Source organism: Tamandua tetradactyla, chromosome 14 (genome assembly GCF_023851605.1).
Source record: "Tamandua tetradactyla isolate mTamTet1 chromosome 14, mTamTet1.pri, whole genome shotgun sequence".
NCBI lineage: Eukaryota > Metazoa > Chordata > Mammalia > Pilosa > Myrmecophagidae > Tamandua > Tamandua tetradactyla.
Window position 1 is genome coordinate 1,628,844 of NC_135340.1, and position 22,255 is coordinate 1,651,098.

The following is a 22,255-nucleotide window of genomic DNA, read 5'->3' on the forward strand; positions in this document are numbered from 1 at the left end:
GGAGCTATGTCTTAACCGCCTTTGTGCTCCCAGGAGGCCTGAAGGGTGCTAACGGGTGTTCAGCAGGTATTTGAATTTAATCGTCTTAAGATACTAAATTGCAATTGGGAGGGATGGTGGGAAAGACAAATGCTGTCTGTGTGAACATCTGCTCAGCTCTTAATACAATTGTTTAGAAACTAATAAAATTCAACCAAATTAAAAGGAAAGTAAACCATGCCTAACTTAAATATATCAAAGTGTTTTTGAATTAAGTTCACATAAAATCAAATGGGAAAACTGAGGAGTGTCTTGTAGGGAGAAAGGTACTTGCTGCCCCCACCCCCTTCCCCCACCTTCCTTTCCGAGGCCTGCAGTTATAACCTCATGGTGGCTTCACTTTCTGATTTTAGGTTCACTATTATGAAAAGCAGCTAGATGAAGCCAAGATCACCTATGAAAAGGAGCAAGAGAACATGAAGCAAAAGTATGAGCATGAAAAGCACACCTTGGAAAAACAAATCAGTGACCTTAAAAATGAAATTGCAGGACTTCAGGGTCAGGCAGTGGTGCTACAGGAAATACAACAGGAGACTGCCTTCAGACACGAGGAGGAGAAGAAACAACTGCAGGCAACATTTGAAGAGGAACAGGTTCGTTTGCAGGAAAAGCTGAGACTGGAACATGAGGCAGAGCTCGAGGCTAGACTGGAGCAGGTGAAGGAAAGCTTCAATCGGGAGAGGGAAGGGCTCATGCAGAATGGCGGCTGGACAGAGGAGAAGGTGAGAGGGTTGACCGAGGAGCTAGCGCAGCTTCACCAGGAGCAGCTGGAAAGCCTGGTGGAGAAGCACACCCAGGAGAAAGAGGAGTTACGGGAAGAGCTCTCAGAAAGACATCGAAGGGAACTTCAAGAGACAAGGTAAGAAAATGGGGGAAATGGCGCGACCTGGGATGCTGTCTTGGGGACAGCAGAAGTGCAGACCCTTTAAGGAAACTGAGAAATTAGGAGCCGGTTAGCACGTTGACCGACTAGTCTCTTTTAACATTTTTTAACCTGTTCACCTTTGTTTAGACATAAGCCTACCTTAGGGCTATTGGAACCGTTTTTTGTTTTTATTTATTTTTTTGAAGAACAGAGTGTTTCTTGTGTCAAGCCTTATTGTGTCTTCTAAGGCTCCAGGTGTGGGTGAGATTAGCCCAAATGTAGCTCCTGTCTGGTTCAGTCCTGTTTCTAAGCTGGATCCTGGAAAAAGTTACATTTCCTCCCAGAGTTATGAAATTGTACTTTGTGCTGTCCTTCCTCAAGTAAAATCCCAGGCGGATTTGAGGCCTTCACAGTCTGGCTAAGTTGGTGCTGCCTCAGATAGGAAGAAATAACAGGATGAAATTATTGCTATGTGTGGTTTATATAACTAATGCCTTACAGAATGTGCTTAATTAAATGAGAGAACTTTCATATTTTCCAGGTTAGGGGTTAGATTCATACATTTGATCATTTACTGTGAAATGTGAGTTTAGGTCTTCAGTTAAAAATTCAGTATGACAGAGGATTTGTTTCTAAAAATTTCCCCTAAATGCAGAGAGGTAAGTATGTTTTTTAAATTGGTTCTGACCGCCAGTGCTCGCTCTCAGAAATGAGGTCCCTTCCCAGTATAAAGCAGTCACCTAGGAATGTGTGAAACCACTTTTAGAAAGTATGTAAACTGTTTGCTCGGCAACCCCTTCTGTGCATGGGAAAATATGTTTTGTTTGTCTCTGGCATGGGCGGCAGTTTCAGTAACGCTGTATGTTGACCACGTTTAGGGAAGAGCTGGAAACTGAGCATAATAGAAGTGCCTCTCGGCTAGAAGCCCAGTTTCAGGCCGATTGCCAGAAGGTCACTGGACACTACGAAGCGGCCCTGCGAAGGCTCGAGGGGCGCCACTGCCAGGAGCTGAAGGGTCTCCAGGAGCAGCAAGGGGAAGAGAGGGCCCAGTGGGAGTTTGAAAAGGACGAGCTCACCCAGGAGTGTGCAGAAGTCCAAGAACGGCTTCAAGAGGCTCTTCAAAGAGAGCAGGCAACGTCTCTGGTCCTGACCCAGGAGAGAGAGATGCTGGAGAAGACATACAAAGAACATCTGACCAGTGTGGTGGCTGAGCGAGAGCAGCTGCTCAGAGACCTGGAGGATCTAAGAAATGTGTCTCAGAGCGAGCAGAGTCTGCTGTCCGACCAGATCCTTGAGCTGAAGAGCAATCACGAAAGACAGCTGAGGGACCGCGAGCGGGCCCTGTGCCAGGCGGGGGCCTTGGAGCTGCTGGCTAGCCAGAGGCTGGAGAAGCTGGAAATGGAACACGAGCGGGAACGGCAGGAAATGATGTCCAAGCTTCTGGCCATGGAAAGCGTCCACAAAGTGACCTGTGAGAAAGCAGACCGTGAGAGGGCGGACATGAGTGCGGAAATCTCCAGGCTTCAGAATAAAATCAAGGAAATGCAGCAGGCGGCATCTCCTCTCTCCGGGCTTCAGAGTGGCTGCCAGGCATTGCAGGGGGAGGATGCAGAAGGAGAAGAGGCCATGTCCCTGCTTCAGCAAGGGGAACAGCTGCTGGAAGAAAACGGAGATGTCCTCCTGAGCCTGCAGAGAGCTCATGAACGAGCAGTGAAGGAGAATGTGAAAATGGCTACTGAAATTTCTAGGTTGCAGCAGAGGCTGCAAAAACTAGAGCCAGGGTCAGTCATGTCTTCTTGTCTAGATGAGCCAGCTACTGAAGTTTTTGAAAATTGTGTGGAACAGGCAGAGCCATTTTTACCGCAAAACAGAATGAAGAAAGTCGAGGGTCTGCCCAAGCGGCGTGTCCTAAGTGACGGGCAGGATGACAAGGCCCAGGACCTGGGAAGCACAGGCATGAACTCTGCCCAGAGACAGGAGGCCAAAACGGAGGTGTCAGAACCATCGATGGAAGGAAGTTTTTCTGAGCTTGAGAATAGTGAAGAGAGCAGGCTGGAGACGTGGGACCTAAGGAATCAGATCAGTCAGCTTCAGGAGCAACTAGCAGTCTTACGTGCAGACTGCGGCCGAGCTTCTGAAAAGAAACAAGACCTGCTTTTTGATATTTCTGTGCTTAAAAAGAGGCTAAAGATGCTGGAGAGAATCCCTGAGGCTTCTCTCAGGTATAAGTTATTATATGAAGATGCTAGTAGAGAGAACGGCTGTCTTCAGAAAGAGCTGAAAATGCTGGAGATACGTTATGATGAAGCCCTAAAAAATAACAAGGAGCTCACTCTGGAAGTTTTCGGGTTGCAAGATGAGCTCAAGAAAGTTGAGGAAGTGACTGAAACATTCCTTAGTCTGGAGAAGAGTTATGATGCGGTCAAAAGGGAAAATGAGGAGCTGAGTGATCTGGTTTTGGGACTTCAAGGAAAGATTGAGAAGCTGCAGGAAAGAGCAGGGCTGCAGTGTGACTGTTTCTCATCATGGGAAGCCCATTTAGAGAACCAGGAAGTTGAAACTGATGGAAAAGTACTTGCCCTAAATCAGACACTGGAAGAGTATGAGCCAAAGACTATGAATGCCCACTGTGCAGTCCAGGAACAGAAACAGGAAAACCAGGATCTTCATCCGGAGAACAGACAGCTCCTGGAAAAAGGAAACGTACATGAAATTACTCGGTTACGAGGTGCAATTCCGGCACACCAAGAAAAGCTGAGACCACAGAGCCAGGCTAACCTGCAGGAAAATGTCACTGTCCTAGGCTTTCAAGGACAACATTTCCAGCATCAGACCACGATAGCAGAGCTAGAGCTGGAGAAAATAAAGCTCCAGGAGCTGACTAGAAAGTTGAGGGAGAGAGTCAGCACTTTAGTGAGGCAGAAAGGCGTCCCTTCTCAAGGAGAAAAGGAGGAAGAGCTGAAGTCCATGATGCATGACTTGCAAAGCACGTGCAGTGAGATGCAGCAGAAAGTGGAGCTGCTGAGGTAATGTATGTCCCGGCACCGAGTCCGCAGAGCGCCTCACCAAAGCTAACTTCTTCCGCTTGCCGTGCCTAGAGAAACTAACCTTCTAGTCTTCGAGAAGAGAGCAGCACCCTAGACCTCCTTCTGCTTCTGTATTGTATTAACCAGTAGAATAACCTTGCCTAGGAGACGCTCCTTTTCTCTAGAGGAAATATGCTGTTTCTGCGGGATGGCCGATGTTTGCTGATTAACCCCACGCATCATCAGTGCATGTCAAGTCAGTTAACTTTGCTCTCCATTTGGATGGAAAGCTTTTTTGTTGTTGTTATCTTTTTTATTTTAACGAAACCCATTGTATGAGAATGAATGCCTTTTGTATGGTATTAACTCACTTGGCAGATGAGAACTCTCCTCTTATACTGACATAGGAAAGACTTGATGTTTTGTAGCTTATAGTTTTTTTACTTACATCGCTTGAAGTATATACCGATATTCTGTAAACAATGAAAATTTATCTTAGAACATATAATTTTATTGAGGAGGCTCCAGATTCTAATAAATATGCTTGGAGAATAAATAGAAAAATGAAACAAAATTTCAACTGCTGCTCACTTGACTTTATAAAATGTGATTGCATTAGTCTTCAGCGAATTTGGTTGGGGGAAAAGAACCTTGCAAAATGTTACATCGTGGCTGAAATATCTTAATGATATACAAGAAAAAAAACTGATTCTGAATGGAGTTCTTCCACTTCTTGGTTCAACCAGTTTTAGATCTAAAAAAAACAGTATTTAATGAGCTGAAAATGATTACCAAATAAACATTAGTAAACATATTTTAGAGTGACCCTTTGATTTCTGTAGTGAATTGTCTTTGGCTATCCTGGGGTCAGGTTAGAGCAGGTAGACAGACTTCTGAGTGTGATAAAGTGAGTCATTTGCTCACAGCAGCGTGTTTGCTGTTGGAAAGATAAGCAACCAGAGAGGGCACTGGCACTTGAGTCCTGTCTCTGGGTTCAGATTGTCCAGCCAACAGCCTCCCTAGTGTCTTTCAGTGACATTCTTACTTCCTACCTGAAATGAGTCAATATGTCATAGCCTCATTTCCAAGCACTAAGGACGCTGAGTTTAGATGTTTCTTTTTTACTGGCATGGAATACGCGTTTTGTTGGAAGTCTCTAGAAAGTATTTTCCAAAGATGCCAGATGACTGCCTCGTAACTTTTTTCTTTTAAATCTCTGTACATCAGATATGAATCTGAGAAGCTTCAAGAGGAAAATTCTATTTTGAGAAATGAAATGTCTACTTTAAGTGAAGAAGATAGCATGTCTAACCCGAAATTAGGGAAATTAAATGGATCTCAGGAAGAAATGTGGTAAGACATTACCGTAAATTTTCTTAAGATGTTTTCGAAAGACTTATTGTATTTTACTTCAACTTCTAAGCTAACTCTTTGGAAAAAATATATTTTTATTGGGAAATCTTCACACACATACCATCCATACATGGTTTACAATCAGTGGCTCACAATATCAACACATAGTTGTGAATTCATCACCATGATCATTTTTAGAACATTTGCATCACTCCAGAAAAATGAAAAGAAAAAAATACTCATACATCCCATATCCCTTACCTCTCCCTCTCATTGGCCACTAGTATTTCAATCTACCCAATTTTTTACCCTTTCTCCCCCCCCTTTATTTATTTATTTATTTATTTATTATCCATATTTTTTTACTCATCTGTCCATACCCTGGATAAAAGGAATATCCGACACAAGGTTTTCACAACCACACAGTCACATTATAAAAGTTACATTTTATACAGCCGTCTTCAGGAATCAAGGCTACTGGAACACAGCTTAATAGTTTCAGATACTTCCCTCCAGCTACTCCAATGTACCATAAACTGAAAAGGGATGTCTATATAATGCATAAGAATAACCTCCAGAATAACCTCTTGACTCTGTTTGAAATCTCTCAGCCACTGAAACTTTATTCTATCTCATTTCTTTCTTCCCCCTTTTGATCAAGAAAACTTTCTCATTCCCTTGGTGCTGGGTCCCAGCTCATCCCAGGAGTTCTATTCCATGTTTCCAGGAAGATTTACACCCCTGGGAGTGATGTCTCACGTGGAGGGGGAGAGTAGTGAGTTCAGTTGCTGAGTTGCCTTAGAGAGAGAGGCCACATCTGAGCAACAAAAGAGGTTCTCTGGAGGTGATAGGTATAATTATCAGTAGGCTTAGCTTCTCCTTTGCAGGAGTAAGTTTCCTAGGAACAAACCTCAAGATCGAGGGCTCAGCCTGTTGATAAAGCCTAACTCTTAAGCCATATTTTTATTGTTCCTTCAGGCAAAAAATAGAAACTGTAAAAAAGGAAAAAGCTGCTGTCCAGAAGATGGTTGAAAATTTAAAGAAGCAGGTGAGGAGACTGTTAATATTTCCTAATAGTTCTTGTTTCTGAAATGTTCTATTTTTATTTGAAATTTATAAGATATGCTGCTAGATTAATATATACCAAATGATGATATGGTACTTACTCCTGGGTTTAAAAATGGAAACTCATCTCATGCTAGCTGTAAACTAGAGTCCAAATTTGGGGGGTAAACGATGTATATACTATTTCTAGATGCTAAACACTTAATACAAGCTTCATAATTAAACTGTACCTATGAAATACCAGCTCTATCCCTTGTGTAGCTTGGAGGAAGTGTAGAAAGATCAAGAAAAATGGCAGTCTTAGAAGTAGGATGTCTCAAGAGCCAACCTCACTGCTTAACTGGAGTGACTTTCACTAAGTGTTGTTGCTTCATCTGAGAAATGTTAGCTCTTTCCCCTTTCCTCACCATGATTAAAGGCAGAAACTGGCAAAATTTCATAGGTATAGAATTGTTATTATACAGATAGTTTGTGTCACGTGACACCCAGTTTATATAATCTCACAATATAATTTTGTAGGGGAAGCCCTTAAGAATCTGCCCAAAACAGTGAAAGAACACAGTGGGAAAAGAGTATTTCCAGTACTTGAAATAGACAAGATGTTTACATCCAAAATATGTTTTATACCCCTACAAATAAATGGCAAAACCCAGTTGAAGAATGGACAATCTATGTAAAGTAAGTTATAGAAAAAAAGACATTTGACAATATGGCTAGCATTAGTGATTAGAGAAGTGTGAATTAAATCAGTTTCTATTTTTCACCTATCAAAGTAGCAAAATTAAAGATTGACATCTACTATTAGCAAATTTATGAATAAATGTTGATAGGATTTTAAGTTGGTAGCATTGTAGGAAAGATATTTTGGGAATATCTATGAAAATTCTAATGCATATGCATATCTTCTAAACCAGCAATCCCACTTCCAAGAAATGATCCTAAAAAGTGTGTAAATGAATTTTCCAAAAGATGTTTTTGTTCAGAATTAAAATTAAAAGTGATATCAGATGTACATGTCTATCAGTCTGGGAATGGATAAATGCATTACGAAATGTCTTGATATACTAGAATATCCTACAACCGTTAAAGTTTATGTCATGCTCTGGTTTCTGAATGTGCTGACTTGGAGGTAGGAAAGGCTGTAAGCTATTCTAAGTGGAAAAATCAAGGTGCCCAAACATATCAAATGATCCAAGTTTTTATTGAGAAAAGGAAAAGATTATGTGTGTATGGGTTTTGTATATGTACAGATAATGATCTGGAGAGAGAAAATTTCAGCTGTGAGCAATGGATGCATCTGTAGATGGGTTGTACTGAGTGTCTCTCAGTTCTTCATATACTTCCAAATTGATTGAATTTGTTATAATGAATCTGAATTATTTCAGTTTTATATGTATCTATACACACACACACACAGAAACACACACCCACAGGAACACACACACAAATACAAACTTGCTCTATATAAAGAAGGAAACAATTAGTCTCTACATCTGTTTTCCATTAGAAGTAGGGTAGCCAATTCTAAAATCTTATTTCAATTTTAATTAGATTTCAGAATTAAAAGCCAAAAACCAACAGTTGGATTTGGAAAATATAGAACTTAGCCAAAAAAACTCTCAAAATCAGGAAAAGTTGGAAGAACTTCACCATCGTCTGGCCGAAGTGCAGGGCCAGAAGGAAGAAGAGCCGCAGCCCAGTCCACCGGACGAGTCCAGCCTGCAAGAACTGGAGTCCTGTAAAGTGCAGGTATGGTCCGTAGCCGCCCTTTTTTTTCCTTTCAAGGAAATCCCAAGGCATAGAAGAAATGTTTGTATTAAATATCTGATACATGGGCGGTGCGATGGTGGCTCAGTGGCAGAATTCTCACCGCCATGCCGGAGACCCGGGTTCAATTCCTGGTGCCTGCCCATGCAAAAAACAAAACAAGACCGGTAAATGTCTTATACGTAAAGCCTTAATAATTAAAACAGTGTGGTATTCGTACATTAATGGACAAATAGGCCAACAGGATAGAAAGTCTAGACCCAATACCTGTGGAACTTAGTATATGATGAAGGTGACATAAATCAGTGGGGCTAAGATGGGCTTTTTAATTAGTGCTTTTGGGACAGCTTGAAAATGGCTACAGTTAGATCCATGTATCACAGGCAAGAATGAACTCCAAATGGATTCGGAATCTAAATATTAAAATTTATACAAAAGATGGGTGACTTCATCTACTAGCTTTGGTATGGAGAGAGGCTTCCTAATTATGACTCAAAAATCAAAGGCAATTAAAAAAAGATCAATTAAAAATGTTTTTAATTGCACAATGAAAAAAAGTACCAACAAAGTTAAATATAGTGACAAACCGGAGAAAATGTTCACCACATTTATCATGATAGTGTGGGGAGATACTAGAGAGCTAGTATCTCTACTAAATAACTCTTAAAACTTCAGGAGCCTCCTGTAACCATGTGTTGAAGAGTGCTTTGAAAACTATTGCTTTTTTCTTTCTTTGCTTTGTATGCACATTATATTATACAATAAAAAAAGTTTTAAAAAATTCAGGAACCTAAGACCAAAATCTTGATCTCAAAATGGGAAAAACATATAAACAAACAATTTGCCAAAAAAAAAAAGATTAAAATTGGCCCTCGAATTTATGAAAAATGTTTCAAATCACTTATAATTAGAGAGATGCAAATTAAAATAACAGTAATTTGCCATTTCTCACCTATGAGACAAAAAAACTAAAGCTACAACCACATTTTCTGTAGGCGAGGCTGTGGGGACACAGGTGTGTTTGTACCTGGCTGATGGGGATGCAAACAGGGTCACCTTCTGGTGGGAAAGCAGGCGACGCCTAACAGATCCCATGTGTACTTCACCTTTGGCCAAAGCAGCCCCAGTTCTAGGAGTCTACCTGAAGGTGTGCCTCCAACAATGCAGAGACTCCAGCACAAAGCTGTTCATCGCAACGTTGTTTATAATCGTGAAAGATCGGAAACAACCGAGACACAAGCTCTGGCCAAATGACTGAGTGACTCGCATCGGTGCGGCAGCACCTGGAGTAGTGCTGTGCAGCTGTTGCGGAACAAAAAAAAAAAGAATGGGAAAGATCACTTTTGAGATGAAGTTATTTCTAGGACACCTGTTAAGTTAAAAAAAAAAAAAAAAAAACACACACAAGAGTAGCTGTACCACACCTCCTTCCGGGTAGGAGAGATGGAGATACAGGAACACACACGTGTACAGCTGCTCATTGTGAGAAAGGAATGCAGGAAGGAGGAAGGATCAATCAGAAGCTAAAAGGAGGTTTGTTACCTGCAAGGGGAGGGCAGAGAAGAGGAGAGATGCCTGGGTGTCTGTCCCTCCTTACAGCTCTGACTCTCAGAACCGCCGTGGCGTCCCGCGTGGGGAAGGGCTGCCGAAGCAGCGCACAGACCCCGGCACACGCGGCGCGCAGACCCCGGCACGCGCGGCGCACAGGCCGCAGCTGCCTGATAGATGGACAACTTAACCACATTGAGGGCACCAGGGAAGGAAGCTGCTTTGAGAATTAGCGTCTTGGCTGGACACGCTAGGGCTAAGGACCAAAGGACTGCACCTTAACGGCACCACAGCCTAGTCAGCAAATGTGATTCTTCTGCGGTTGAGACTATAGTAATTCTGAAACGACTTTATGTGTATACAAGAGGTGAACAAATAAGTAGATATATGGAAAGGAAGTGACAAGCGAGGAAAGGGGGAGGGCTGAAATGAACCCCATGACCGTGGGTTCGAGTGCCAGGTATCAGCATAAACTCATGCTGTTCAGTGCATCCGCAGATGGAGGGCTGCACACCCCACAGGTTACACGCGCACACGCATCTCCCAGCTCTGCCTGCTTAGGGGCCCAGGAGCATCACATCTTAGCAGTGAACACACCTAGCAACCCTGACCTTTGTTTCTAAACACCGTTCTCCTATCAAAGGAGCCAGATTCCTTGGAGAAATTATTGATTCCAGGGCTGAGACTGGGAAGATACAGGAAAGTCTTTTAACATCTCCTGGTGCTGGAAAGTAACCCCAGAATGATGGGGCATTTTGAAAGAAGACAAGACCAACCTTAAGAACTAGTACAATTTGAGTAAGAAAACAAATAATGATAGTATAGGACTGTCCTAGTTTGCTAGCTGCCGGAATGTAATATACCAGAAACAGAATGGCTCTTTAAAAGGAGGAATTTATTTACTTGCCATTTTACAGTTCTAAGGCCAAGGAAATGTCCCAACTAAAGCAAGTCTATAAAAATAACCAAATTAAGGCACCAATAAGAGGTTACCTTCACTCAAGAAAGGCCAGTGAAATTCAGGGTTTCTCTCTCAACTGGAAAGGCACCTGGCAAACATGGTGACATCTGCTAGCTTTCTCTCCAGGCTTCTTGTTTCAGGAAGCTCCCCAGGGTCGTTTTCCTTCTTCATCTCCAAAGGATGTGTGGGCTCTGTAGTTGTCATGGCTCACCAAAATGTGTCCTCTTTTAAAGGATTCCAATAAACTAATCAAGACCCACCTGGGATGGGCGGAGCCACATCTCCATGGAGATAACCTAATCAAAAGATTCCAGCCTACATTATTGAATAGGGGTTAAAAGAGACTGTTGTTCATGCAAGATTGGATCAGGATTAAAACACATCTTCTCTAGGGTACATAATCCATTCAGACAGTACAAGGATAAACTAACAAAATATAGAATAAAATAAATGAGTGCATATTGATATAAAATTTGATTAAATAAATGGGAGAGAAAGGACAGCTCTTTCTTACTGCAGAATTCCAGTTAAATGAAAAAACAAAGGAGAAAATACAAAGTTATCTTCAGGCAAGCGCTCCAGTAATAATTATCGTAGACGAAATCCACTGCTACCTGCTAAAACTAGCAGGCAAAAATTTGAGAGTGAACAGCATTTGCGTAGTTCAAAGTACCTCCGCCAAGTTATTTATTAACTCCGTGGAGAAAGTTAGTAACTTTACAGTGGAGAAACCTGCACACACTACTTTAGAAGTGCGTGTATGCCACTTAAGCCCAGGCTTTGACAAGAGAGCTTTGGTTGGTTCCTTTGAGTGTGAGGATAAAGGGTCTTAAGACAATGTGTGCATTGTGAATTCGTGTCCCTTCTTCCTTACCGTTACCTTTCGTGAGCTTAGAAAGTTTTGCCCACTCTAAATGAATATGTCTGGTATTTGACTTTTTTATTTTTTTCTTAGTCTTCAACTTTAGTGTCTTCTCTGGAGGCAGAACTTTCTGAAGTTAAAATACAGACCCATATCGTGGAACAGGAAAACCTCCTTCTCAAAGATGAACTGGAGAAAATGAAGCAGGTAAGGCTGAGTGCTGCTTACTGGGCGCGTGGGGCTTATTTATTTATTTATTTCGTGTTTTCTCCTGTTCTATCATTAGGGTCTGCTGTTTCTAGCCACCAAGTGTCGTTTTTACTAAGCCTGTCATGTAGCTTACTGTTTAGTGCAGCTGAGGACTTGAAGAATAACCTGTGTCTAAGGGCTCCTGTTGCTAATTCTGGAGTCATATTCTAAGTTATAGATATTATAAACTGTAAAATTCTATTACTATAAATGAATCACAGCCACTTCAATTTGAGCAATCTGCTGTCCTCCTTTCTCCCAGACAGGTGACAAAGTAATGTTTGTTTTAAAAGAAGAAAGTTTTCTTGTCTCATAACTTTCATAACTGTTCAGATCTGTGAGGCTCAGGGTAAAGCTGGTTCCTTTTTTGCCTTTTTCTTATAGCAAGAATGAGATATCTTATACATAAAAGTAATTCTAGGCATTACGAAGTATGCAGCCTTGCTTAAGAATTTGGCTTTAAGGTACCTATTTCAAAGTTTTAGCTAAAGCCTTAATTTTAGGTACAAAAAAGGGTTTACCTTACATTCTATCCTGAATGTTGTCTTTTAGTATTTTTAATTAATTTTCAATTAGTACTGGAATCTTTCAGTTTGAGCAATCCTGATTTGTAGTAGGGGAATTTAGTTGATGTATCTGATTTGTTTGTTTCACCAAAGATTTCTTTAATCTCATGGCTACCTTAGAGTATAAAATTATATTCTTTGCATCTCTTTAGCCTATTAGTATGATTGTGTCCTTCCTTGAATTCTGGAACATTTTGAGTTTGTATCTCCTGGTGTTATGTTTGCGTCAATCTCTAATTGACTCATATAAGTCTTGCTTTCCTAATATTATCAGACTCTCAGAGTATTTGTGTCTCTTATAATTCTCAGTACAATCTTGGTGCCCAATAGATGCTCTCTGAGGAATTGTTCAAGTCAAATACTGCTTTGCAATGTGTATCTCTTCTGCCATAGAGAAGCTACCTGCCCCATATCAACATGCCAGAAATTAAAGCTCATGGAGCCCTACCGTGGTGTATAAATATTCCAAAGCTGTTATTACCGAGGTCATCCTAACTAACTCGGGTGTACTTTTTTCCATTATCCTTTGAAAGTCCTTTGGTTATTAATGTCTCAGGTGATGATGGGTTCCACATCCATAGCATGGGACGTATGTGCTTCGTGACTTCACTAAGCTGGGAAACGGAAGGAGGTGGTAGCGTTGGGAGTCAAGTAACATGAGAATATTATTCAGCGCATTTTTATCACGTGTTTTTTACAGAGGGGTTAGTATCGTGAGTGAGATGGTGAAATGTGAGCCCTGTCTGCCTTGGGTAGGAGGTTATTTCATCAGAGACCTGGACTCTGGCTCACAGACCCATCGTTGTGCTTGTGCAGTCGGGAGCAGGAGAGCGTGCGCTGCTCCACGTGGCCTCATGAGTTAGGGTTCCCGGGGTACTTTGACACGTATTTTCTGCGGCACTAAAGCCGCAGGATGCCAGTAACACTCCGAACGGCATCAGGCTTTGCAGAGCAGTTGGGCGAAAGAGAGGATCCTGCACTAAGCCAGTGTCCAGGTGCTTGACCATCCATTTTCCTGTGCCCTCTGACTTGTTCAGGTGTGTAAGGCAGGTTCAGGTGTGTAAGGCAGGTTCAGGTGTGTAAGGCAGGTTCAGGTGTGTAAGGCAGATTCAGGTGTGTAAGGCAGGTTCAGGTGTGTAAGGCAGGTTCAGGTGTGTAAGGCAGGTTCAGGTGTGTAAGGCAGCTGCATTTGTGGCCCATTGAAGGCAAGATTCAGCCCATAACGTCCGTTTTGTCATGCTATCCCTAAACCTAAATGTGAAAGAACCTAAGGCAGGAAGTAGAAAGATGGCCGTAAAATCATAATGATAGTAAAGAATTGAAAATTAGAAAGCTAAACGCAATGAAAGAAAATAGAATAGGACACTATAAAGTACAGAAAACAGTTTAAAAACATAGGACACAGTCTCTAAAGTAGTGGTGCCCGTGTAGAAGAGGACCCCAACATCCGGCAATAGCTGGGGACGTCCTTGGTTCTCCCAGCTGAGAGGGCTCTGTTACTGGCATCTAATGGGTAAAGTCCCCGAAGCTGCTAGACAGCCTGTGATGTGAGACAGGCCCCACAACAAGCAATTCTGCAGCCCGGATTGCCGGTAGGGCCAAGGCGGATGCTGGAAAGGAGCAAAAACAGCTTTGGGTTTGCCTCGATTCCATAAAAGGAGGAGGAGAAAGCCAGTGTGTCCACACCAGCAACATTTTACTGGCAAGTCAATTTAGACATCTTCCAAAGGGAAGGGAGCAAGGAAAACAGGGATTGTTTTCTCTTTAGACTTGTCCTTGTGTTGACACATTGTATGTGTGCTTACTGTTTTAGTTTATTAAAGCTGCTGGAATGCAGTACACCAGACATGGAATGGCTTTTTAAAAAGGAATTTACTAAGTTGCGAGTTTACAGTTCTAAGGCCGTGAAAATGTCCAAATTAAGACACCAAGAGGTTTCCTTCACTCTAGAAAGGCTGATGCCATCCAGAACAGCTCTGTCATCTGGAAGTCACGTGGCTGGCATCTTTGGGTTGTGGACACCTCTCCGCTGGGAAGGCACACGACCACGTCCGCTAGCTGTCTCCCAGTTTCTTCAACAGCTTTCCCCGGGGGTATTTCTCTCTGTCTCCAGAGGTCTCTGGCTGTGTAGGCTCTGTTGTTGGACCTGAGCTTTTTCCAAAATGGTTCCCTCTGAAAGGGCTCCGGTAAGCCACCCTACCGTGAATGGGTGAGTCACATCTCCATGGAAGCAATCAAAGAGCTCCCACCCAGCAGTACTGAATGAGGATTAAAGGACTTGGCTTTTCTGGGGTCCGCCAGAGAGTCAAACCGGCACACATACTAATTCTGTATTCTTGACTGAGAATTTTGAAAAAGATTTTTCTAGTTAAAAAACCCAGAGGGCTTCTTTTCAGTCCTCCTTGCCTCTTGCCACTAGTACTGGCCCACGCCTGCCTCATAGCACACCTGGTGACCAACCTCACAAAATTGAGGAAATCAAGGGCCTTCAGTTCACAGCAGGCAAAAGGATGCCAGATCTGTCAGGGCCAAGAAAAATAAGGATAGTGTGAAGTTTAGAGTTTGATGCCTCAGATACCTTTATATATTGGTCGTCACAGACAAAGAAAAGAAAGAGAAACCTCAGCAGCCCTTGGCCCCAGGTTTGGCTGTGAAGGAGCTGAAAGGAACTAGAGATGCCGATTTTCATTTATTACAATTTTTAAATTAAAAACAAAAGCGTGAGGAAGATGGATTATGCTGTATGTTGTGTACACAAGTTCAGGTGATGACAGCATGGCAGGATGTGATTTCTCTGAAGGTAGCATGGAAAGCCGGGTCCATTATTTGTATAACGTCTTTCTGGTTGGGCCTGTCTGAGCAGACATTCAGGCAGTCAGCCAGCGAGCTGAGGGAGGTCAGCAGAGAATAGTTTGTTAAAGTTAATTATAGTCCCCGAGCATTTATGCCTCTGAAGCAGCAACCATGAAAATACCATTTATAAATATTTCTTTATAAATGCAGCCGCAAGATGTGATAGAAGGGCTCGTTTGTCTCTCCTACAGCTGCACACACGTCCTGATCTCTCTGACTTCCAGCAAAAAATGTCTAGTGTTCTAAGCTACAATGAGAAACTGCTGAAAGAAAAGGAAGCTCTAAGTGAAGAATTAAGTAGCTGTATTGATAAGGTAGTAAAACATAACTGGACCTGTTACCACCTTTGTACTTTGTGCTCTATGATGAGCATTTCCTTCTGTACAGTAACCATGGACCTCTCGTGTAAGCCTCGCTGTCCCGAATTCCAGCCAGCATTAGGGGGCCACAGGTTTCTGTGCAATCCCTAGAGCTTCTGAAATTTCTGAAAATACATAATTAAATATAATATTGTAAAGTTTGTCCCATTAATATGTCACAATGCTACATATTAATGCAATTATGTCTCACAATACTACATATGTAATATAAGTGATATAAGTGTTATTGTACTTAATCATTTGAGATTTATTTCATAGACTAGCACTTTTTCCCTATCATATTTTCCCTAGAAGATCCAAAACCACTGCTTTTTTCCCAACTGCCTTAATCAACATTCTGTGTTTTCCTACTATGGAACATGCTTGAGATTTCTAATTGCCTTCCAATCCATTATCTCCCACCCCCAGAATATGAAGCAGTGAGAAAGAAAAATAGAAATTCCAAAAGAGAAGGAACTTCCCAAAATTATAGGCAAAGCAGGGACTCGAGAACACTTTTGTCCTTTCTCTCACCCTGCCCTGCCTCCCCCCATCCCTGTATCGGAACTTGAGCTGGTCGGTACCCACAGAGGTGGATAATTGAGGCTAGGTACATTGGCAGATAAGCCTTACCTCTTTTTTCTTCTTCAAACAGCTGGCAAAGTCAAGTCTTTTAGAGCACAGAGTGGCTGCTATGAAGCAAGAACAGAAGTCTTGGGAGCAGCAGAATGAAAGTTTAAAGTCTCAGCTGGTGGCGTCACAGGAAAAGGTACCTGCACAATTCTTGTTTCATCTTCACAGCCAATATTTTCTTTTATCTTTCTATAGAAATGCCAGTTTAAAAGGAAGGGCTCAGAATGATGACTCATTCAGTTTGACTGATATTTAACACATGCACAGTGTGGTGACATAACTTGTGCAGTATTTCTCTTAAAGTCCATTGATTATGAGATTACTTGTTTATGAAACCTTGAGAATAGTACATAAAAATAGCTGCTTATGTCTAATTTAGAAGTAGAGTTTTCTAAGGCAGGTTTCTATGTTCTAGTATAGATAAAGCTTTCCATGAATATTCCTTTTACAAGTATGCATTTTTCAAAATTGAATTATATTTGATACCAGATATTAATGTGAAGGCAAGTTCTACATATGTATATTTTTATTTTCAACTAAGAGGTCCTTTGCAAACATCACCACAGTCTAACACAATTTTATAAGTCACCAGAACCACTTGCTGTTCACTGATTCTGTCAGCTAGACTTGGAAATGTGCCAGAGGACCACAGCAGCAGTACTTGCTCAAAGCCTCTTCATTGTTGCCCTAAACGTAATTTAATATTCAGTAAATATGAACCCAGTGTCCTGGGTTCCCACTGAGCTGTGGAAGAGAGCAGGTTATGGTAGGGAGACACGGGAGGCCCTTGGAGCTCTCTCATCCTCACCCATTTCTGTACACGCCACGGAGAAGCCAGGCAGGTTTGTGTAGCAGTGAAAGGTTGTTCTCATGATGCAGGTTCAGAGTTTAGAAGACACTCTGCAAAATATGAGCCTGCAGATGTCCTGGATTAGATCTGACCTACGAGTGCCTCATCAGGAAAAGGAGCGGTCAAAACAAGAAGTGATGTCTTTGCATCAGCAACTGCAGAATGCTGGTGACAAGGTGATTTCTTTATTTATTGAGGGATAACTTATGTACAGTAAAGTACACATTTTATAAATGTGAACCTGATCGTTTAAATCCATTAGGATATATAGTATTTATATATACATAAGTATATATGATGTTTTCCATGTGTGTCTGTGCCCTACATCAAATGGTGGAACTGTTCCAGCCCTCACCAGTTCTTATTCCCTGACCATTTGCTACCCCCAAGTTAACCACTTTTCTGCCACAGTAGATTAGGGATGAGATGCCTACTTTTGAACTTTCTATAAATGGAAGCATAGTGGGAAGAGAATTTTTGTACTGAGCAGGTCAGACAACATTAGAGTTGGGTTTTCTGGTAGTAAAACTGAAAAATTTCCTAGTTGATGAATAGGATATAGAAGCATTTATATGACCTTTCCCCCAAATTAAGTCAAGAAAAACAGAGAGAGAAATTAATCCAGAATCACACACAGAGAGAAAAGGCAAAACCAAAAAGAAAAACTATACGTAGAACAGTTGTACTCGATTTTAGAAGGTTACCAAAGGGGCTATTGCTGTGATGCCGGACAGTCCGGGAACAGCTGGTGAAAGTGTTAGCTGGCAGTCACATTGTGGCGATGTTGTAGGAAGTGTCAGTGTGTCTCATTTTAATACGTCACAATGCTGTCTAATCTGTTCTCACATAAATCGAGAGCAGTGTCTCATCTGTCAGCCTTCAGTAGATGTTAATACTCAGCCCTACAAGAAGAGTGAGGATTAATCCAATCATTTCGTGTCTCCGTGATGCTTTTTTCTTTTTAACTGTGGTTTGCTTTTAATAAGATAGCTGTTCCGAATTTCAGAAATACTTCTGTGATGACATTTTTCTCAAAATGAGATTGTACCTTTTTTTTTCTTGTTTTGGCTTAAAAGGCAGGAGGCTTAATTAGTTGTTACCTCTTTTACTTGTCTAAGTGTTTTTAGGATCCAAAAAATCCCTTTGGTAGCCTAAGAGTATATCCTTGGAATCAGTCTCAGTTATATGAACAGTATGTTCATTGGATTCTAAAAAAGGGCTGTGATTGCACATGTGAAACTGAAAGCAGACGTCAGCTTGTGACAGCTTTCGAGTCAACAGCGCATTGCAGAATTGCCACTGCATCCTCTGTTAGCCAAAAGACTAGTTATCTCGGTTCGAAGCATAACCTCGAGACTGAGGCCATTAATAAGGCCACAAATCTGTACGTTTTTTAATCCTCTTTGGAACTGGGACTTGTCCTACAATTATTTCTGCTGTTGGATTTGACAGGGCTGTTTTACCAAAGACCATTTTAAACAGAAAATTTCCAAATTTCCAAATCTCTTTTTACCAACCCCAAGCACATGGTTTTATTTATATCCATATACATGCATTCCCATGTATATGGATATCTCAGCAGAGAAAGATTAAGGTTGAAAGTTGTTTTTAGCCTTAAGAAGTTTTGTTATTAGGTAACTATACACCTTTCTCAAGATAGGAAATGACCCATTTAGCTTGTCAACTTGTTTTTGAGTCTTTACTTTGCAACTGTCTTTTAAGAACTGGGCCCCAGAAGTAGCCACACACCCCTCAGGGTTCCATAACCAGCAGAAAAGGCCATCTTGGGACAAGTTGGACCATCTGATGAACGAAGAGCAGGAGGTGCTTTGGCAGGAGAACGAGCGACTGCAGACTGTGGTGCAGAGTGCCAAGGCGGGCCTCACCCACTCCCAGGAGAAGGTAGTGAGACGTCACGTGTGGGGCATGTATTTCAGAATAGTTGGTTGGGGGTGCAAGGAGGGTGCAGTGGTAGAATTCTCACCTGCCATGTGGGGGACCCGGTTTCCATTCTTGGTCCATGCACTTCCCCAAAAACAAACAAACAAACAAAAATTCAACTAATGGTACTGCAATAACAGGTACTCACATGGAAAAATGATGAAATGTGACCCCACCATACAACATACCAAAAAAAAGGTCAGTTTGATCATGGAGATGAATGTTTGATGTAATTGAAATGTTCTATAGTGTGGATTTCAGTATTCTGCTATGACAGGCTTATCTTAAGAATGATCATTTATCATTTACCCACATATAATTTTAATCTGATATGTTCATAAGCTTTTTTCATTTTGTATAACTATTATATTAAAAATCTGTCTAATTTTCATCCTCATATCCAAAATATGGAAATGATGAGAATCATATATTCAAATTGGCTAGCCACCTGGACTTGTTGTACAAAATGGCAAAACAAGACTCAGATACATTGGTCTGACTCCTTGTCTGAGAAAAATGTGACCCTTTTTAAAGCATTTCAAGGTTGGAGTGGTCTTTAAAGGTCATCTGTCCCCACGCCAAACTGATGCTTAAATTCTCTTCACCTCTGCCAAGTGGTCCACCTTGTTCAATGTGTGCTTAAACACTTCTTCTGAGGAGGAGCCCGAGCTCCGATGAGTCACAAAAGTTTGTTCAGAACCCCTACTCTTTGTAGAATTCCTGCCCTTTGAGGCTGCAGCAGTGAGCTAGGCCTGGCCGTGTGCTGGGGACTTAGTCGACGCAGGTGCATTGCTAAGTGTGAGTGCCCAGTGCCGAGGAGATGGGACTGTCCCCTTCATTGCCTCTGCCAGGTCAGAGCGGAAGTGCCCAGGACAAGATCTGCTTTCTTGGCATAGCACTTACTGAGTCCTAGAGTTTGGTTTTGTAGAAGAGCCAGAAGTCTTCTCTTCCATGTTTTCTCCTAAAAATGTTAGGTGTTTAACCCAACCAGACAAGAAATACATTGACCTAAAAAAGCCTCTTGAGATATAGGAAGTCTAGGCTTCAAGAATTGGCAGGTTTGGCTGGGGTGGAGGGGAAGATTTTTAGTTTTCAGAACTCAGGAGGTGAATTAAGAACTTTTCTGTTTGCTGTTTGTTTTCCCTGGCTGGGTGATTGGATTGGCATGACTTCCTCTTCTGTTTGTTCCCGGTAGGTCCGTCAGCTGGAGTCCAACTTTCTTACCCCCATACACCAAAGACATCTAAATGCATCAGGCACTGGGAAACCCACAGAGCAAGAGAAATTGAGCTTAAAGAGAGAGTGTGAACAGTTGAAAGAATCATCTCCCACTAACAGGAAGGTGAATTTTTGAGAGTGTATCTGTGCATCTATGTTCTGGCTGTAAAGTGTCTTAAAGTATGTGTCTCTTCCATGCCTGCTTCTAAGGAAGTATAATCAATGTAATCGTTGCAATCAATGGCATATTTTTTTTCTTATATTTCTTTATACTTTTGTAATCTTGGCAAAACTATAACTCAATAACACTACCCATTTGATTGAGTAATGGTTGAAAAAGGACAATTTAAAACTTTCATACTCATCTTTGTTATAAGTTAACAGTTTTACAAGTGTTTCATAAGTTACCAAATATGCATATGTATATAAAGCCTGACTATTAGGAATACCATGGTATGCTCTGTATTAGTTATCTATTGCTTCGTAACAAAGCAAACATTTTTCTCACTGTTTCTGGGGGTCAGGAACTCAAAATTAGCATAGCTGGGTGTTTCTGACTCGGACTGGCCTGAGGGTGCAGCCCACACACCAGCCAGGGTTGCAGTTAGGAGAAGGCTGCCGTGGGGCTGGAGGGCCCAGGCGCTCTCAATGGACCAGAAGCTTCTGGTCCCTGCTGTGCATTTGCCCACTGCAGGGCAGCTTGCTCGCCCCAGAGCCAGGGACATGGGACAGAGAGAGAGAGACCGGCCCAGGCAGGAGCTGTGGTCCCTCTGTGGCCTCCTCTCAGATGCGACACTCCCCCACTGTTGAATTCTGTTAGTCACACAGGCTAACCCTGAAACACTGTGGGAGAGAACTGTACTGGGGTACAAACCGCAGGAGGTGGGGACATTGGGAACTGTCTTGGAAGGTAAGGTGGTCACCATGTGGGCAAGCCTCTGTCGGCGACTTGGTTTGCTTTCTGTACCGTGTCCCATGAAATCAGAGTCCCAGACCCATCTTACTAGTGGTTGTTGCAACTTGTTTTTCTTTCTTCCTTTTTTTTATTCTAACTGAAACTCAGATTTATCACTGTTGCCTTCCTCCTCTTAAAGTTGTGGTTTGTTTAAAAATCTGAGAAGAATGATCAAGTATATTACTTTTATAATAAATTCATAAATGTTAAAAAATAAAATTTGTGGGATCTGTCATGGCCATAGGCAGTGAGACAGCTGGTTGTGCTTTGAAGCTGAAACGTCTTTTAATTTCAGGGAAAACCTTAGAATAGGTGTTAAAATAACAATTCATTTTAAATGTGCCTGAAAAGATTATACTTCTGTTTGAGAATTCTTGCTACTCTCAGTTCTTTTTTCAAAATACTTTTTGGTTTGGAATAATTCCAAACCTTCAGGACAGCTGCAGAAATAATACAAAATCTATAAAGAGAACTCCAACATAACTCCTACAGAGATATTCCACATTTACCCACTTTTAACATTTTACCACTCTGTTGTATTATTCTATCTATCTATCTATCTGTCTATCTATCTGTCCATCTGTCTGTCTGTCTACTTACCTACTTTCTAAACTTTTGAGAATAGGTTGCATGCATCATGCTCCTTGAACACTTAATAATTCCATGTATATTTCTTAAGAACAGGGATATTTACTTATGTATCCACCTTAAGTAAGTCATCAAGTTCAAGAAATTTAACACTGACATAAAGCCTTATTATCTATATCCCAATTTTTTAAGTTGTTCCAAAAATGTCCTTTTAGGCATTTTCTTCTCTGTTATTAGATCTCCCAAACAAAAAGATAAATCAATTTAGTGCAACACAACCAGCACTTTTTAAAATTAGTGAAAGTTACTAGAAAGTATCAGAGTGCACGACACATTATAAGGATAAGTATTATCTCATGAAACTTTTCTTTCAGTGAACTGGTGTTCCTAATTGAGTATGTGTATATGTGTACACGTGGGTGCTGGGGTGTGATATAAAATGTGTGTCTGGAAGTGGGCGGCTTCAGATGCTGGAAGCCAGCTGCCTTCGGGAATCTGCTCCGGGTAAGGAAAGGTGGTTAACACTAGATGACAATGTAGGCAAATCAATGAATAGC

At 41.6% G+C, this 22,255-nt stretch overlaps 1 protein-coding gene and 1 pseudogene across 7 annotated transcripts in view; both read left to right on the top strand.

Annotated features, from left to right (window-relative positions):
* Window positions 1–22,255, top strand: part of NIN (ninein) — a 101,051-nt gene that overhangs the window by 64,718 nt on the left and 14,078 nt on the right. For 4 of the 7 annotated variants that reach the window (XM_077126782.1, XM_077126783.1, XM_077126787.1 and 1 more), the window contains 11 exons: window positions 393–898; window positions 1,783–3,930; window positions 5,158–5,283; window positions 6,262–6,331; window positions 7,900–8,097; window positions 11,580–11,693; window positions 15,346–15,468; window positions 16,169–16,282; window positions 17,026–17,172; window positions 18,719–18,898; window positions 20,133–20,279. In XM_077126782.1, the coding sequence (XP_076982897.1) occupies window positions 393–898; window positions 1,783–3,930; window positions 5,158–5,283; window positions 6,262–6,331; window positions 7,900–8,097; window positions 11,580–11,693; window positions 15,346–15,468; window positions 16,169–16,282; window positions 17,026–17,172; window positions 18,719–18,898; window positions 20,133–20,279 (3,873 nt within the window). The remainder of the gene's footprint in view (window positions 1–392; window positions 899–1,782; window positions 3,931–5,157; window positions 5,284–6,261; window positions 6,332–7,899; window positions 8,098–11,579; window positions 11,694–15,345; window positions 15,469–16,168; window positions 16,283–17,025; window positions 17,173–18,718; window positions 18,899–20,132; window positions 20,280–22,255) is intronic. The other 3 variants (XM_077126785.1, XM_077126784.1, XM_077126788.1) reach the window with 3 other exon arrangements.
* On the top strand, window positions 14,464–15,334 carry LOC143655527 (large ribosomal subunit protein eL38 pseudogene; annotated as a pseudogene).